At 45.6% G+C, this 17,765-nt stretch overlaps 1 protein-coding gene across 4 annotated transcripts in view; it reads left to right on the top strand.

The window, feature by feature from the left end:
* The window catches only part of SHROOM3 (shroom family member 3), a 210,921-nt gene that overhangs the window by 160,567 nt on the left and 32,589 nt on the right, over positions 1–17,765 (top strand). For all 4 annotated transcript variants that reach the window (XM_049885950.1, XM_049885949.1, XM_049885951.1 and 1 more), the window contains 2 exons: positions 7,348–7,479; positions 14,066–17,297. In XM_049885950.1, coding sequence (XP_049741907.1) covers positions 7,348–7,479; positions 14,066–17,297 — 3,364 coding nt within the window. The remainder of the gene's footprint in view (positions 1–7,347; positions 7,480–14,065; positions 17,298–17,765) is intronic.

The following is a 17,765-nucleotide window of genomic DNA, read 5'->3' as shown; positions in this document are numbered from 1 at the left end:
AAAACTCTGTGGATCACAGTGGTCACACATGATCCCCAACCAACCATGGGGATGGCACAGGACTGGGTGGCATTTTGTTTTGTTGTTCCTGAGGTCACCACGAGTCAAGGGCCGGCTCCGTGGCAGGTAACAGCAACAGTCCTCATTTACCACTTCCCTTGAGCCCTCAACTCACTACATCAACCTCACTTTTACCTCCTCCTCTTGCAGGCTTCGTAATGAAAATAGAGGACTTTGGGAGTTGTTCAATTTTCATCCCACCCACGCTTCTCATTGACATTTTACCTCCTTTCTTCTCATCTCAGTGGAATTACTTTTATTCCTTCCTAAATTATACCTTCTACCTAAGCTGTGGAATCCTACGAGGAATTGACTTCCTCGTAAATTTTGCATTTCTTTAGGCAGATCTGCAAAAGACCTCTTTAAAGTTGAAAAGCAAAGATATCACCTTGAAGACTAAGGTGCACCTGACCCAAGCCATTTTGTTTTCAGTCACCTCATATGCATGTGAAAGCTGGACTATAAATAAGGAAGATCGAAGAAAAATTGACACCTTTGAATTGTGGTGTTGGTGAAGAGTATTGAATATACCGTGGACTGCCAAAAGAACAAACAAATCTGTCTTGGAAGAAGTACAGCCAGAATGCTCTTTAGAAGCAAGGATAGCCAGACTACGTCCCACATACTTTGGACACTTATCAGGAGGGATCAGTCCCTGGAGAAGGACAACATGCTTGGTAAAGTAGAGGGTCAGTGAAAAAGAGGAAAACCCTCAACAAGATAGATTGATACATTGGCTGTAACAGTGGGCTCAAGCATAACAATGATTGTGAGGATGGCGCAGGACCGGCAGTGTTTCGTTCTGTTGTGCATAGGGTTGCTATGAGTTGGGCAGCATGAACTTAAGGACTGTCATCCTCTTTCCCTGTATCTTGATCTGTGTGTGTACCTAAGCTTACTGTCTTCATGTAAACTTGACCAAACTTCTCATTGTTTAAAACAAAAGCAGTAAGAACAAGACTTTTTTACTCCCTAGTCCCTTCTAGCCTACTAACTACTACCCTCTTTCTCCTTTTTAGAGTCAAGTTTTTGAAAGAATTATCTGTCCTTAATGTCCCCATTTTATCTCCCATCCACCTCTTACCCCACCATTGTCAGCTTCTACCCTATCATTCCGTTGCACGGACTTACTAGTTACCAAATCCAGTGGACATGTATCTAGTGTCATCAGAATAACCTGTCTGTTGGAATGGTTGGAAGTTTCTTCCTATTTCTTCACCTCCTTAAGATTTTGTGAAACTACCATACTCTCCTAGTTTTTCTCCTGCTTCTCTGGAAGCTCCTTGGGCTTTTCCCAGAGTCCTCCTCTCTTAAATTGTGATAGCTCTCAGAGACCCTTCCTTAATTAAGACTTTGTCTCCCTGTGTATTCTCCCAGAGCAGCTCACCTTCTCTCAAAGGTCATGTGTTTTCTGACTCCCACATTTCTATCCCCAGCCCACACTTCAGTCCTCCGGGCGCTCCTGCCCACGTATACTTCCTCTGAAAATCCCACAGGCACCTGACATTTGCAATGCTCCAGAATGAGCCATTAATTTCCTACTCTATTTCCTTACCCACCCCTCCACCCCCCTGGCCCTTAACTCCATCTAATAGTTCTTAGTACAAGTTAAGAATACTACCATTCTAGTTCAAGCTGGAAATGCGAAGGCCATCCTTCCTCCTTGACTCTTCTCTCTTCTTTACCAGCTACATCCAAGTGGTCCCTAATCCTGGGGATTGTGCCTCCTCAGTGGCTCTAAGATCTGTCATCTTTTCAACTTCCCTGCCATACTGCCTTAGTGCCAGGCCCCCCTCATCTCTTATACTGGCCAATACAAGAGCCTCCAATCTTGTCTCAAATCTATTCTCCTGGCTGCTATTGGCAGTATCTTCCTGAAATTCAGGGACGTAGCACTCCCTGGCTAAGGTTCTTTGGTGGCTTCCAGTTTCACAGAATACTGTCCAAACTCTTTAGCGTTGCACACCATGAGGCCTTTTGAGATGTGGCCCCTGCTACCTCTTGACTTTCATCTAACTGCTTTTCCCTATACTCATCATCTCCAGCAACTTGGAGTTGGTCGTACCATGTTCTTGCTCATTTTTTTGTCATGCTATTCCTCTCCCTGCTTGTCTTTCCATTTCCCATCCCCTTCCCTCTGGAGGAAGTTTTCATGATTTAGTTAAAAGTGAAGTCTTTCTGATTTACCCCGGTGGTGTTAGTGACTCCCTCCTCTGTGTTCCCCTCGTACAGATCTCTATTGTGGAACCCATCACGTATTTTAGCAGTTTACTTGACTGTCTCTTCTACTATACTGTGAATTATTTGGGGCTAGTGATCGTATCTCATTCCTCTTTGTATTCTCAGTGCGAGCATAGTGGCCGGCATGTAAAAAGTCTTTATAAATGTCCCGTGAATGAATAGGAAGGAAACCAAAGAGAAGTCTGGATAAGCTTACATTTAAAATGAAGTCTTGCAATTGTTTTCGAAGCACAAAGAGGAATTTTCTTTACTTAACTTGGATGAAACAACGCTTTTTTCTTTTGATTCATTGTTCTGTGCACCCAACCCAGTGCCGTCAAGTGTTCTGTGCACAGCCTCCTTTTATACTTCAAAGTCTGATTCAGAATTTTCAACAAGGTGTCTGATCATTCATGTGGAGGTGTGCCAACTGATATAAGTCCTGTAGCTATATTATACTTCAGGGAACCTCCTATGTCCTTTGGGATTTCAGACTAGAGGACTTCTCTGGAGCCCCTGAAGTTATTGTTAAATATCATCTCACACCTTATCTCCAGGACAGAAAGAGGAACCTCTTTTTATAGAGTCTATGAAATTTATGAGGGCCTGTCCATTTCCCAGTCCCTGGGTGGCACAACCACTTAAATGCTTGGCTACTAACCAAAAGGTTGGTGGTTTGAACACACCAGAGGCACCTCATAAGAAAGGTCGGTGATCTGCTTCTGAAAGGTCACAGCTGTGAAAACCCTATAGAATACAGTTCTGCTTTGCAACTTGGGTTCACAGTGAGTTGGAATCGGTGCAAAGGCAACTGGTTTGGCTTGGTCCGTTTCTCTCAAGCAGGAAAAGCGTCTCAGCACTAGTCTTTAGCTAGGTATGGTCAAATACCATTGGGGGATGAAGCTCCTAAAAAGCCATCCTCAGCTTTCCAGTGGTGCTGGGCTAAGTTCACTCTTCACTGGCATCCATCAGCTCCTCAGAGCTAATGCCTAGACTCAGGGCTAACATCCTACTATTGAGAAAAGGTCATACCAAATCCCCTTACTCTGTAGCAAAATGCGGGGGCAGGGAGATGTACAGTTCTTTCTCCGTATGTATTTTGGGTCCATAATGATATGTATATGAAATGTCTCCGGGTGCTTCTTGCAAAAGAGACTTTGTTTTTCCATTAAGGTCTGGTCTTTCAGTGTTTGATGAACCAGTAACGTTTATTAAGTAGCTGAAGTCATATGTAACTGGATTTGAACTGTGACTCTGGGACTTAACCAGCTATGAGATTTGGGGCTTGGGATCCTAGGAAGAATTTTTTTTTTCTCTTTTTGGTGAAAAAATACACAATTAAGTGTTCTGGAATTTCCATTCTTTGCAATGTTGTGCATAATTTGTTATGATCCACACAGTTGAATGAAGCAAAACATACACCCATTCAACAATTCCTTCATGTATAATTCAGTAGCATTGGTTACATTCTTCACATTGTATGACCATTCTTGCCATCTGTTCCCAAATTATTTCACAACCATTAACTCACTGCCCCCTGAACTTTTCACCTATGCTTTAGAGTTACTGTTGTCAGTTTGATCTCCTATAGATAGTTCTTTAAAATACCCAAATGATTTCAGGGGATAGTTTTGGCTCAAGGTTTAAAGATTATTCAGGGCAATAGATTCAGGGATTCTTCCAATATCAATGTGTACAGGAAACTGGATTCCATAAGAATTTCAAATTCTGTTCCACATTTTCCCCCTTTTGATCAGGATCCAGCTATTAAATCCTTGATCAAAATATTTAGTAACTGTAGCTGGGTGGCATCCAGTTCTTCTGGTCTCATGGCAAAGGAGGCAGCAGTTCATGGAGGTAGTTAGACCTGCAGTCCGCTTCCTCCAGTGATTCCTAGGAAGAACTTCGAATCAGTGGAGGGAAGCAGGTGATAAAGCAGGAATATAAGACAGCGAAGAACTGATGTTCAAGGCGGGTAGCCTAGCTTTGTGGAACTGGTTAAAGAGGCAGTAACTTACTTTCTGGGGAGCTGGGTATCTGAGGTCAGAGTGCACCCAGCAGCAAGAGTGTCTGTTAAGATGCTAAACCCTTAACCTAAGACCCTCTAATTTCTTCTGAGAAAAGAGTTGATTCAACTTGGGGCGGGCATATGGGACCTGTTATGAGGGTTAGAGAGCCATAGGGGCAAAGAACCAAGCAAGCTGTAGTACTATTCATGGGCTGTAATCATGAGACTTGGAGCTGGGTCATCAGTGGTAAAGAAAATAATCTATATGAATGTGCTTTGTAAATTTAAAAGGTTGAAATATATATTAGCTTCTGTTGTTGATCTCTTGATATTATGTCTACTTCCTCTCTCAAGCCCAAGGCTGTGCTATTACTTCCTTTAGTTCTTCGTTTCCAGGTGGGTGAGATCTATTCCTCCTTAGCCCTGTGCTTATCCTCTGACTTCAGGTCACAGCCACTGCCCTGCCCCACCAGCCTGGCCAGGGCCCTCCTGGACTATGACCACAGTAAGTTTCAGACCAGCTTCTCCATAATTATTGACTCTCAATACCTGAGGAGCTCAGAGCTGGGTGACTCCTCATCATCAATAATTCCTGTCCCTTTCCCTCTCCTGGCATTCACTCAGCATCTAGCATCTTTCTCTCCTTTTCTGTCCTTCCTTTTAGATACCTCTAATGGGCTTGTCTCCCTAGCCACTCTACTCTTTAGCAATTTATTAATAATAAATAAATGACAATAATAATAAACATTTATTGAATTCTTACTATGTACCGGCTACACCATGTCATTTTTAATCTCCCAAAAGCCCTATGAACAGGCTCTGTCGTAACTTGTCCTTTACAGATAAGGGAACTCAGGTGATTCAGAAACAAGCTAACCTAAAATCCCAAAACTTAAATACCAGTGGTATCAGGATTAGAACTCAGGTTTGTCTGACCTCAGAGCTGACATCCTTGGCCATATTCCACCTTCTCTTTATCCCCAGCGTTTTACCAAAAGAGATCTTAATGTTACTCACTTTCTCCGACCTATCTAGCAACCTAGGCATTAGTTTGCTGGCCTGTAGGTCCCTTCAATAAGTATTTATTGTCTGACTTCTAAAAATCTGCATGTACTTACTTCTCCTTGCTTCACACAAGACCATTTTCCTATCAACATCACCTCTCTTCCAAAAAAAAAAACCCAAACCCACTGCCACCGAGTCGATTTAGTCGAAATCTATGTATTTGTTGGAAATCATCCTCTGTCTTTGGAAGCCATTCAGTGTCTCTCCTATGCATTGTTTAAAGTTATTTCAGGTTAAAATGAAGTTAATCCAGCCTTTTTTATTAATCTCTTCATTTCTTGGAGCCTTGGTGGAGCAGTGGCTAAGAGCTCAGCTGCTAACCGAAAGGTCAGCAATTTGAATCCACCAGCCGCTCCTTGGAAACCCTATGGAGCCATCCTACTCTGTTCCATAGGGTGGCTGTGAGCCAGAATTGACTCGATTGTAACTGGTTTGGTATTTTGGTTTTTTTCTTCATATCTTAAATGAGCAGACGAAAGCTTTAGGAGGAGAAATGACTTACACAGGGTCATACATCAAGCCAATAACAGTCAGGGCAAGAACCCAGGTCTCCTGACACCTGGTCTAGTATTACTCTGCTATACTAACACTCTGAAAATTTTATTGACATTCCAAACCAAAACCTGTTGCCATCGAGTCAATTCCAACTCTTAGCAACCCCATAAGACAGAGTAGAACTGCCCCACAGGGTTTCCAAGGAGTGGCTTGTGGATTCGAACTCCCAACCTTTTGGTTAGCAGCTGAATGCTTAGCCACTGTGCCACTAGGACTCCTTATTGACATTAGAGGGATGGTTTTTCATCTATAGTACAAAAGCTAATTTATTTCTTCATAGAGAAGGGATAAGCGTATGTTTAGCCACAGAACAAAGTACAATGAGTTGGAATAACTTAACGGCATTTATCTTCACCATACCAACACGGATTCCTGGATCCCACAAAAGTGCTTCCAAACTGCAGAAAAATTCCCCTATAATCTTAACAGTTCAAGAATTTCCAGCATGAAATGCCTCATAGTTCACCTCACTCTTTTGCCAGAAATAAAGCACAGCAACTGTCCCCTGTCTGTGACCTTCTGTAGTAGTGTGATCCTTCTACCAGATTTGTCTTCAGTATTGCAGTCTGCAGGCACACTCACTCTTTCCCTTTGCCTTTGTCAATTCTTTGTGTTGTAAGGGCAGGATGTTTAAAGTTGAAGTCTTGACTTGCAAAATGAGAAAACTATTTTGGGAAAGCGTCCTGTTTTCTAGACTGTGTAGCTTAGAACAGTGTTAACACTGAGGTAGCTGCTAATTTTTATGCCTCTTTTACCAAGAAATTAAAATAATATTATCATTTATTCAGCATCAGGGTATAACAGAGGATTTCAAAATCCCCTGAAAACTTTTTACCATGTATCTACACGAAGTCCCTTCAGAGGTGGGAAGGGATCATTGCTCCCATTTTTACATATGGATTAACAGAGGCGAAGAAAGATCAAAGCAACTTCCTATGCTTTAAATTAATAAAGTATAAAATGTTGACATTTAGGAAATCTAGGGGAAGGTTGGAGTCCTGATTGCACAGTGGTTAAGAGCTCAATTGCTAACCAAAAGGTCAGCAGTTTGAATTCACCACCTGTCCCTTGGAAACCCTATGGGGCAGTTCTGCCTGTCCTGTAGGGTTGCTATGAGTCAGAATTGACTTGATGGCAACGGGGCTTTTTTTTAGGTGAAGGTTACATGGGAATTCTCTATTAATTTTGCAACATTTTTTATGTAAGTTTGAAATTATTTCAAGATAAAAGGTAAAATAAAAATATTAACAAAGCAGAGAAAAACGACGGTTAGTAAGACAGAAATCCAATAAAACCTACTCTCCAGCATTTACTTGATTGCTTTTCAATCTCTGAGGATACACTGGTTTCTGCTTCCAGATCCATAAATCACATCATTGAAGAGAGGTAGCTGTGAATGCTGCTAACGTCAGGGGATTTCCTCTCCTGTGTCTCCCCAGGCGCAGTGAACCTGCAGGCCGACCTCACTCTTGGCATTCAACCAAATTAGGGGAGAACCAACTCGATGCCAGCATGATGCAAATATCCCAGGGCACGATTGGCACTCCTTGGCACCAAAGCTACCATTCCAGGTAAGTGGTTCCAGATGAGACTGGGGAGTTGGTTTCTTTCAAGTATCGTGTTCCCAGAAAAAACGCTATCTTCTCTGTTTTGAGAATGTTTTCTTTTGTAATAGTTTCTTAAATGATTTTTTAAATCTCTCTACCCTGCTATCTTCCTCATCCTCTTAAAGCTCCTAACGTGTACAAGTCATCTTCATATCCAGCATGACGGGAGGCCAGAATTATTTTGAGCCCTGGCTGGTTATTTAAGATATTTGTGGGGTCCATCCATACTTTAAAAAATCACTGGATTGTATACTTTTAAGTGGTGAGTTTTAATGGTATTGAAATACATCTCAATTAAAAAAAAAGGGGGGGGGGGTGGGATATAGCCAAAGCAGTGCTTAGAGAGAAATTTATAGCATTAAATGCTTAAATTAAAAAAAGAAGAAAGATTTAAAAGTCAGCAATCTAAGCCAGGGATTGGCAAACTTTCCTGTAAAGGGCCAGATAGTAAATAGCCTTTATGAGTCATATAGTTTCTAATACAACTATTAAGCTCTGCTGTTGTAGCAGGAAAACAGCCGTAGATGGTACGTAACCATATGAGCATGCCTGTGTTCCCATAAAACTTTATTTACAAAAAGAGATAGTAGATCAGATTTGGTCCTTGGGCTATGGTTTACCCTGCTTTAAACTTTTCTTCCAGCAGCCCCATTGAACTCCATTGGAAAAAATCAATCAAAATGAGATTAAAAAAGTAATAATCAAGTCATTATTTTTTAATTGTAGTAAATATGTATGTAGCAGAACATCTGAGATTTCAGCAGTCTTCTCACGTGCAATGCAGTGACATTAATTATGTTCATCACGTTGTTCAAGTGTCACCCTTATCCGTTCCCACATTTTCCCATTACCCGTAAGAGAAGCTCAGTGTTCCTTCTTTCCCCCTCCTTCCCTCCTGCCCCTGGTATCCGCTAATAAACTTTGGTCTCTATACACTTGCCTATTCTAGATACTTCATGTAAGTGGGATCATACAGTGTTTATCCTTTTGTGACAGATTTACTTCATTGAGCATAATGTTTTCAGGGTTTGTCATGTTGTAGCATATATCAGGAATGACCAAGTTGTTTTTATCACAGAGATAGGGACTCTGCCCTTTTCAACCAGAGACTCTACTGCTGGGAAACATTACTTCCCAACTGAGTCAAGGACTTGGCAGGCAAGGCTCAATTACACAAAGCAACTCATTGGCCCAGGTTAGAGTTCTCTTGATGCTAAGGTGCTGGCCACCAAACCCTGCTGTCCTCTGTTTGGCAGTTTTAGTAATGTCATCTTCCCAGAGAGTTCTTCTGTCTGGCAGCACAGGTCCCTAGCAAGACACAGTGGTTACAATAAAGAGCATAAGCATGTGTGAGGAGAGGACACAGACATGGCACCAGACTCAGGACAGACTTCGGACTAAGGAATAGCTACATTCATCACCACTGTCACTTCCTTCACAGCCAACCACCTCCCCAGAATGAATATGCAAACAAGACTTGAGCAGCAGGAAGGCCTGGCTCTATGGAGAACTGAATGGAGTTCATGGTCCAAGCCTTTAATTACTCCCTGACAGCCCTTAGCCAAGGAGTTCAGCAGGGGATTTCTGAAGGCTGAAAGTTGTTTTCTTAGTGGGAGAGTGTGTGGTTCAAGAAAGAATTTAGTTAGTATCCTACTCTAAGCCTCATTATATCCAAACAGCCCCTTTTTCATAAAAATCCACTTAGGAAGTCCAAGAGGCCCAAAACTGACATCCCACCCTCCCACCCTCCACGAGATATATTAAAGAGAGAGCCAAGTCAGGACTCCCTTAGACTGACTTCAGACTTGGAATCCACAAAGCCTGGAATCCATTCTTTTATCCCAGGGAGCCAGGCTCCCCCACCTGCCCCTTTAATGGCAAGGAGGTGGGAGAGTTCAAGAGAATGCAGGTTGCTTCAAGCCACCACATACCAAAGAGGATGCAAATGCTGATATGTGTGGAGGGGGGCTTCTGAAAGAATTACTTAGCTAACACGTGGTGGCAACGCATTTGGCAAGGCCAGAACTCACTCGGAAACCCTGGTGCCATAGTGGTTAAGAGCTACAGCTGCTAACCAAAAGGTCGGCAGTTCGAGTCCACCAGGTGCTCCTTGGAAACTCTATGGGGCAGTTCTACTCTGTCCTTTAGGGCTGCTATGAGTCGGAATTGACTCGCAACGGGTTTGGTTTTTGGTTTAGAACTCACTCAGTCATGTTTGATCAAGTTAAGGACCAAACCTGAGACCCCTCACTGATGGACAATGGTTCACAGAATTGAAGAGGATGAACCTCTCCCAGCACATTAGGGTAGGCTTCAGACCACAGAAGAGATGATTTCCCTGTTACCCTCCTTCCTACAAACACTTCTCTCTCTTGCCCCTCCCAATGACCCTGCAAGAACTTACTCTCACATCTGACCACCTGTTCTCAGAGGGTATGTAGTTTAGCAGTGCCCCTCCCCCACACTCAGGCACAGTGCTTTTGCTTTATGGGTATGGAGCTGTTGGGGGCTTTTAGAAGGTAACAGTTATATGGGTTGTAAAGAGCCTAACAATTGGAAGGAAGGACAGCTTAGTAGTAAGGCCTTGGGCTTTTAATTCAGACATAGGTTTAAATCTCAACTCCACCACCTACAGTGTGAACTTGAGCAAATCATTTGGCCTTGATTTCCTCATCTGTAAAATGAAATTAATAATACACGTCTCATTGGATTGTTGCGAGGGTTAAATAAGATAATGTATGTAAAACCAAGCAGTTCCTGGTAGGTAGTAACCATTCAGTAAATGACAGGTAATTATAACTATCAGGCTGAAGACTTAGCAGAGGCACAGTGAAACCTGGTAAAGAGCTTCAAGGTTAATGGCATAAACCACCACACACTTATAAAATGCAAGTTTGTAACAACAGAGTACCTCTGAACAGTGAGTGGGTCCTTTGGTGCCTCCTAGCCCTGGTGGCACAGTGGTTAAGAGCTCTGCTGCTAACCAGCAGGTTGGCAGTTCAAATCTACCAGCTGCTCCCTGGAAACCCTATGGGGGCAGTTCTGCTGTGTCCTGTAGGGTCCCTATGAGTTGGAATCAACTCGGTGGCAACAGTTTGGTTTTGTTTTTGGATGGATGGATGGATGGATGGATGGATGGATGGATGGATGGATGGATGGATGGATGGATGGATGGATGGATGGATGGGTGGGTGGGTGGGTGGGTGGGTGGGTGGGTGGGTGGATGGATGGATGGATGGATATTATCGAGCTGACTCCAACTCATGTCAGCCTTATTACAACAGAATGAAATGTTGCCGAGTTCTGTCACCCTCATGATCACTGGCATGTTCAAGTCTATCATTGCAGCTATTGTGCCCATCCATCGCATCCATGTTTTCCCTTGCCCTCACTGGCTCTCTATGTCACCAAATGCGAGGTCCTACTCCAGCAATTGATTCTTCCTGATGATACGTCCAAAGCAAGCAAGGTGGACGGTGTTCTGTTGCAATCCATAGAGTTTTCATTGGCAAATTTTTAGAAGTAAAATCAGCAGGTCTTTCTTCCTATTCTGTCTTAGGAAGCCCTGCTGGTGTTTGAAATACCGGTGGCATAGCTTCCAGCATCACAGCAACATGCAAGCCACCACAGTACAACAAACTGACAGATGGTGGCTAAAACCTTCTTAAGAGGCCCTAAATCTGAAGCCATGCTGTCAAAAAAAAAAAAAAAAAAAAAAAAAGGCCACCCTCAGGCAGAAATAAGACTACTGCAATTGGTGCTTAGAATAACTGCTTACGGTAACTATGGTGAGCTCCAGGAGGCCTCAGGGCAATGGTGGAGTTGGCTCCAGAAATAAATATACTGAAGACCACCTTCACCTCCTATTTCCTCCTCCACATCTAAACTCCACAAGCATTTAAGCAGATGGATCTGCCCTTACACTGTGCCCCCTACCTCTGCCCCTGTAATTCCAGCTTCAAAAGAGCTCCTCTTGACAAAAATCAGCACAAAAGCACTGTGTGGGGTGCAAAGGGAAAAAGGAAAGTTCCTGTTACCCCAAATGCTACAGAAGTGTGTATCTTCTTCCCAGCACAAATTATCCCGTTACCCATCCAGCCCATGCCTCAGCTTGCAGCTCTGTCAGAGGGCTTCGCCCCACCATGAGTCAGGCTCATGTCTGATTTTGCTCCTAGGGTCTGATTTTGGCAGCTGCAGATGGAGGGGCACTCCAGGTGTGTTTCTGAGGAGCACGGTGGCATCTAGTGGTCTGGTGTGCCAAATCAATTGTTGGCATCCCTCTGCCAGCCTTAGTTTAGTTCCAGAAACCAATCTCAGTTCTAAATTTATGAATCTGTTTCTTATTAAGAAGCAGGAGAATGAGGTAACTGGAGGATAGCAGAAGGGCAGGAGCAAAGAGGTCAGGAGAGACAAGTGCAGAAACACTGGAGGTGTGTGATTCTAACTGTCTGCGAGCTGGGCTGGATTCGGAATTCCTCTGAAATTTTATTTCAGCTGCTTTCCATCAGACCCTTTTCACTATCTTTTTGCTTCCTACAGTAATCTCAGACAGTGGTCCCAAACTATTAAAATATTTAAGAAGAGAACTTGAAAGTCATGTGGTCCAGCCCTCGGACAAGAGTTTGAAGTAACAGTATGAAATACTAGAGTACCAGTACTTATTCATTGATTCATTCATTCAACGAATACATATTGAGTACTCACTGTAGGCCAGACAACTTCTAGGTATTGGGGATATAGTGGTGAACAAGACATAAAAAGACCCCACCCTATAACAGTTGTGTGTTTCCCAAAGTGTGTTCTGTGGAATAACGATCCATTAGATGATCCTTGGAAAAAAGTTTCTAGGGTCAAATAAGTTTAGAAAACTTATTTTAGGTTGTCACATGAACAATACTAAAGACTCAGAAGTCTGCAGTAAATAAAACTTTAATTTATTTAGCCCAGTATTTCCCAAACATATTTGATCATTTGAAGGAATTAATGTTCTGGAGTACACTTAGAGAAATATTGTATTACACCTGTTTTGTGCTCTTTACTGTTTTAAGTATTAAAAAATGCTTTTAAACACTAAGTAACAATAGCATAATATTACAAGCATACACGTATCTATCACAGAATTACCATTTGGTTATATTTGCTTCAGGTCTTATTTATATTTTACTAATAAACATTAAAGATACAATTGAAGCCTCTTTCATATAACCAGAGGGATATGATGTAATATCAAGCAGTGGTAAGTGCTATGAAGAAAATAAAGTAGAGTAAGAGATAAGGAGTAAGGAAAGATGAGGTGTTACTTAGATAGTGAGTTCCAGGAAGCCCTCTCTGAAGCAGAGACTTGAATAAAGGAAAGGAGTGAGCCAGGTGAAGAGTGTTCCAGGTGGTACAAAGGCCCTGAGACTCTGAGATGGGAGTATATTTCGTGTGCTTGAGTTACAGTAAGGAGGCACTACAGTGCAGTGATCAAGAAGGAGCGTGGTAGAAAATGAGGTGGTAGAAGTGGCCATTGATAAGAGCTTTAGCACATCCAAAATGCATTCATCTTGACAGGAAGGCTATCCCTGTGGGTTAGAGGATGAAGACCTTCATTCAAGTTCTTTGAACCCACCATTAAAAGTGCCATCTTGGAAGCAGGGATGTAAAGGCCATCAAAATATTTCTAGAAAGTGGCAGAAGAGCTTGTTCCTAGAGGGTAATGTTAGGGTCCATATTCCCCAGTCAGCTTGGGAAAGGGAATTCCAAAGGGACAGAGCCCTCCTGCACAAGAGGGGACAGCCCCTTGCAAAGTCCTCCTGAATGTACCAGGAAGTCATGCATAGGTGATGGAGTCTCAGCACCTAAGAGCCTCTTGTGATTAGGACTTCTTATAAAGCTTTCCTCTCTCCCTCTTGCTTTTCCTCATCAGTCTTTTCTGCCTTTGTCTGATTTCTTTCTCTGTATTTCTCTCACTCAGCTTTGTGTTTAGCTTTCTCACCGCAAACAAATTGTCTCTAATACAGTTGAGATTCCAGGAAGATTGCCAGGGTGTAGCCTCCAATTCCATAAAAAGGAAAGATATTAACTAAAAACGTATACATATGCACACAGAGTGTCCCTCACCCCCTCACATGCCTTTTCTTGCTAAGCTTTTCCCCTTCTTCCCTCAAACAGCCCTAACAAACACAAAATTCTATCTCAATCACTCTTCCTCCTCTTCTCTTCTTTCCTCCCCCATCTCTGTCATCTCTTGGCATAGGCATAATGTCATTTCCAGCACAGAGCAAATCACATCAGTGCACTGCCCCATGGCTTCCTCTGTGTTCCCTTTTCCTCTCCTTGCAAGATCGGGTGATTAATAAGAGGCACATAGGTTACAGTGTTGGACAGTTACTCCTGGTGATGACACACAGGGTGGCTGAGCAAGGCCCAAATATGGTCCTTTTTACCCACCCTTCAAAAAACTAAACATCTTGCATAAGAGTACATTTATAAGCTGGGTTCTGTGTCTGTAAGCCTACTAAATGATAACTGCTCAGGGTGTTGACTGGTTTCTCTCACTTTTTTCCAGCTCCTCTACAAGTGACCTCTCCAACTATGACCATATGTATCTAAGGCGGAGCCCTGACCAGTGCAGCTCCGAGGGGAGCATGGACAGCCTGGAGCCCAGTACGGGATACCCACCCTGCCATCTTCTTTCCCCTGCCAAGTCAACCAGCAGCATTGACCAGCTCAGCCACCTCCATAACAAGAGAGACTCTGCTTACAGCTCCTTCTCCACCAGTTCTAGTATCCTAGAGTATCCGCCTCCTGGCATCCCTGGTCGGGAACGTTCAGGCTCCATGGATACTTCTGCTCGAGGTGGCCTCCTGGAAGGGATGAGGCAGGCAGACATTCGCTATGTCAAGACAGTCTATGATACTCGGAGGGGAGTCTCAGAAGAGTATGAGGTAAACTCTTCAGCCCTGCTTCTTCAAGGTAGGGAGGCCCGAGCATCAGCAGAAGGTCAGAGCTATGATAAATGGCATAATGTTCCACGGGGCAAGGGAGTGCCACTTCCATCCTGGAACCAGCAGTGCCCCAGTTCCTTGGAGACTGCCGCTGACAACCCACCTCCTAAGGTGGGTGTACCCCTTCCCCCAGTTCGGAGCGACAGTTATGCAGCCATCCGGCACCGTGATCGGCCCAACTCCTGGTCTAGCCTTGATCAGAAACGGTTCTGCCGGCCTCAGGCAAACTCATCAGGTTCCCTTAAGTCTCCATTCATAGAGGAACAGCTACATACTGTACTAGAGAAGAGTCCAGAGAGCAGCCCCCCAGTGAAGCCCAGGCGTAATTATACCCAGAAGGCACAACCAGGCCAACCTCTGCTCCCAACTGGCATCTACCCTGTACCTTCTGTGGAACCACACTTTGCCCAGGTGCCCCAGCCTTCCAGGAACAGTAATGGTATGCTGTACCCTGCACTGGCCAAGGAGAGTGGATATACAGCCCCTCAGGCAGCTTGTGACAAGATGGCTACCTTTGATGAGAATGGGAACCAAAATGGCTCTAGCAGGCCTGGGTTTGCCTTCTTCCAGCCCCTAGAACATGACTCATTGTCCCCAGTGGAGAGGAAACCAGAAACTACAGCCAAGTTGGTACCCTACAAAGTCCATTTCCCATCAGTGCCTGAAAATGAGGAGGATACCTCCCCGAGAAGACATCTCACATCTTCCCAAGGCAACAGCCCACATTCCAACGAGAGAAAGAACACCCACAGCAACAAACCTTATTCTAATCACCACAGCCTTAAACCCCCTCAGGCTCTGGCCTGGCAAGTGGAAGACAGGTCTTCCAGGCCCTCAGAGCCCTGGGAGGCAGATTTCCAGGAAGACCACAATGCCAACTTCCAGAGGAGGCAGGAGAGAGAAGGCCTAGGCCAGAGCCTGTCAAGAAACTTTGGCAAGACCAAGTCAGACTTCTCATCTCTCCAGAACATTCCAGAAAGTCTAAGAAGGCAAAGCAGCCTAGAGCTAGGAGGAGGATCTCAGGAAGGCTACCCAGATGGCAAAACAGCCACTATAGTCAACACCAAGGCTGAGGACCCTGGAAGGAAAGTCAGTTCTGACCACAGGAACCATCTGGACAGGCCAGTTTCCTATCCAAGACCAGAGGGGAGAACTAGCGTTTCAGCCTCTTTCCACAGTTCAGACCCAAGGTACGAAGAGCCCTCCTCCCCACCACACCAGCAGACATCCTGTCTGGGCCGAAGGAGGCTCAGCTTAGGCATCGCCTCAGCTCTGCAGGGCTTTCAGCATGGGAAGCCCCACAGCTCCGTGCTGGAGAAGATTTCCAAAATTGAGCAGCGAGAGCAAGGGACCCAGAAATCCTCAAGTGCAGGCTGCTCCAGTTATGGCCATACCTATAGGCCCAATAGGACGGCCTCAACTTCCAGTATTTCTGGGAACGAATTTGAGGAGGCAAGAGCCAATATCTGTTTTTCTGAATCCACTGAGCCTCTAAGCAATGGGGAGCAGCACTTCAAAAAGGGAGAGCCCAAGTTGGAAGAGGTTTCCAGGCAGCCGTGTGGGCAACAGCCAAGGAGGGGTGCAGATGGCAATCGAGGTCCCCCACTCCGAGGAGGTGAGCCCCCTACACGGGAGGCTCGCCTCCTCCGCAGCCAAAGCACCTTTCAGCTCTTCACCGAGGCCGAGAATGTGGCTTTGTGGCCAGATAACAGGCCTGCCACTCCTGAGTCGCCCCTGTTGGACGCTCCCTTCAGCCGCGCCTACCGGAACAGCATCAAGGACGCACAGTCCCGCGTCCTGGGGGCCACCTCCTTTCGTCGGAAGGACCTCGAACTGGGGGCGCCCGGGGGATCCAGGCCCTGGAGGCCCCGGCCCGCCTCGGCCCATGTGGGGTTGCGGAGTCCCGAGGTATCAGTGGTGGCCTCCCCGTCCCCACACACGCCCCGTGAGCGGCACAGCGTGACCCCGGCGGAGGGTGAACCGGCCCAGCCAGCACCCCCCACTGCTCGGAGAGGGGCACGTCGGCGCCTGACCCCCGAGCAGAAGAAGCGTTCCTACTCCGAGCCGGAAAAGATGAACGAGGTGGGGGTCTCTGAGGAGGCCGAGCCAGTGCCCATGGGTTCGCAGAGGAAGGGGGTGCGTTTTCCGGAAACCACCGTGGCCGACCGCCGCCGGATCTTCGAGCGCGATGGGAAGGCGTGCTCGACGCTCAGCCTGTCAGGCCCGGAGCTGAAGCAGTTCCAGCAGAGCGCCCTGGCCGACTACATTCAGCGCAAGACCGGCAGGCGGCCCTCGTCTGGCTTCCAGGAGCCGGGAGCTCTGCGGGAGCGCGCCCAGAGCGCCTATCTCCAGGCCGGCCCCGCGGCGCCCGAAGGCCCCGGCCTCTCTGCGGCCTCCAGCTTTAGCTCACTGAGGGAGCCGAGCCTGCAGCCCCGCAGGGAGGCCTCCCTCCTGCTGGCCACGGCCCCCATAGCTGGGGGGGACCCCCCGCGGGCCCCTCGGGATCGCAGCAGTTCTTTTGCCTGCGGCCGCCGCCTCTGGGAACATCGGCTCGGTGACCACCAGGCCTTAAGGGAGCCGGTCAAGGCTGAGCTGCTTGGTGGAGCCAACTGCGGGCCTCGGGGCCCCCAGAGGGTGGACAGGACCCCTGGGGAGCCATCCTCCTGGGGAACCCCAGCCGGGAGGACCGGGAAGTCCAAGTCAGCCGAGGACCTGCTGGAGCGCTCAGACGTCCTGGCCGTCCCTGTCCACGTGCGGTCTAGGTCATCTCCCACTGCAGACAAAAAGCACCAGGTATGTGCAGTTGCCCTCTGGGTCCTGGCCCCTACTGCCCCTTAAGCCTTGGAAGCTTTAGTGCCACACCCCTTCCCTTTTCCTGGCCAGCCCAACTCCCTCAGTTTTCCTTTTAGATTCAGAAAAGTAGCGTTTTGTTTTCCTGAGATGATTTCTTTCTCAGTGTCCCTACTTGGTATCCTTACAAATGTCTTTTTTTTTTTTTTTTCTTTGTTTTAAGCCTCATTTTAGAAAGTCATCTACCTCTTGATGCAAGAATGCATGTTTAGGAAAAGTTAGGAATTATCTCTTTGTTTGGTTTTTGGTTTTTTAGTTCATGGAATAGAGACCATGTTTCAGTACTTTAAAGATTTTAACTTTGCACACTATAAGTTTCTGTTGGACTTTTGTATTTATAAAATAGCTAGAATGGTTAATGTTGATAGTTATTGATTATTGAGTTCCTGCTGTATGCCACATCCTCAGCTA

This window comes from Elephas maximus, chromosome 5 (genome assembly GCF_024166365.1).
Source record: "Elephas maximus indicus isolate mEleMax1 chromosome 5, mEleMax1 primary haplotype, whole genome shotgun sequence".
In the NCBI taxonomy this organism is placed as follows: Eukaryota; Metazoa; Chordata; class Mammalia; order Proboscidea; family Elephantidae; genus Elephas; species Elephas maximus.
This window is presented reverse-complemented; position numbering and strand designations above follow the sequence as displayed.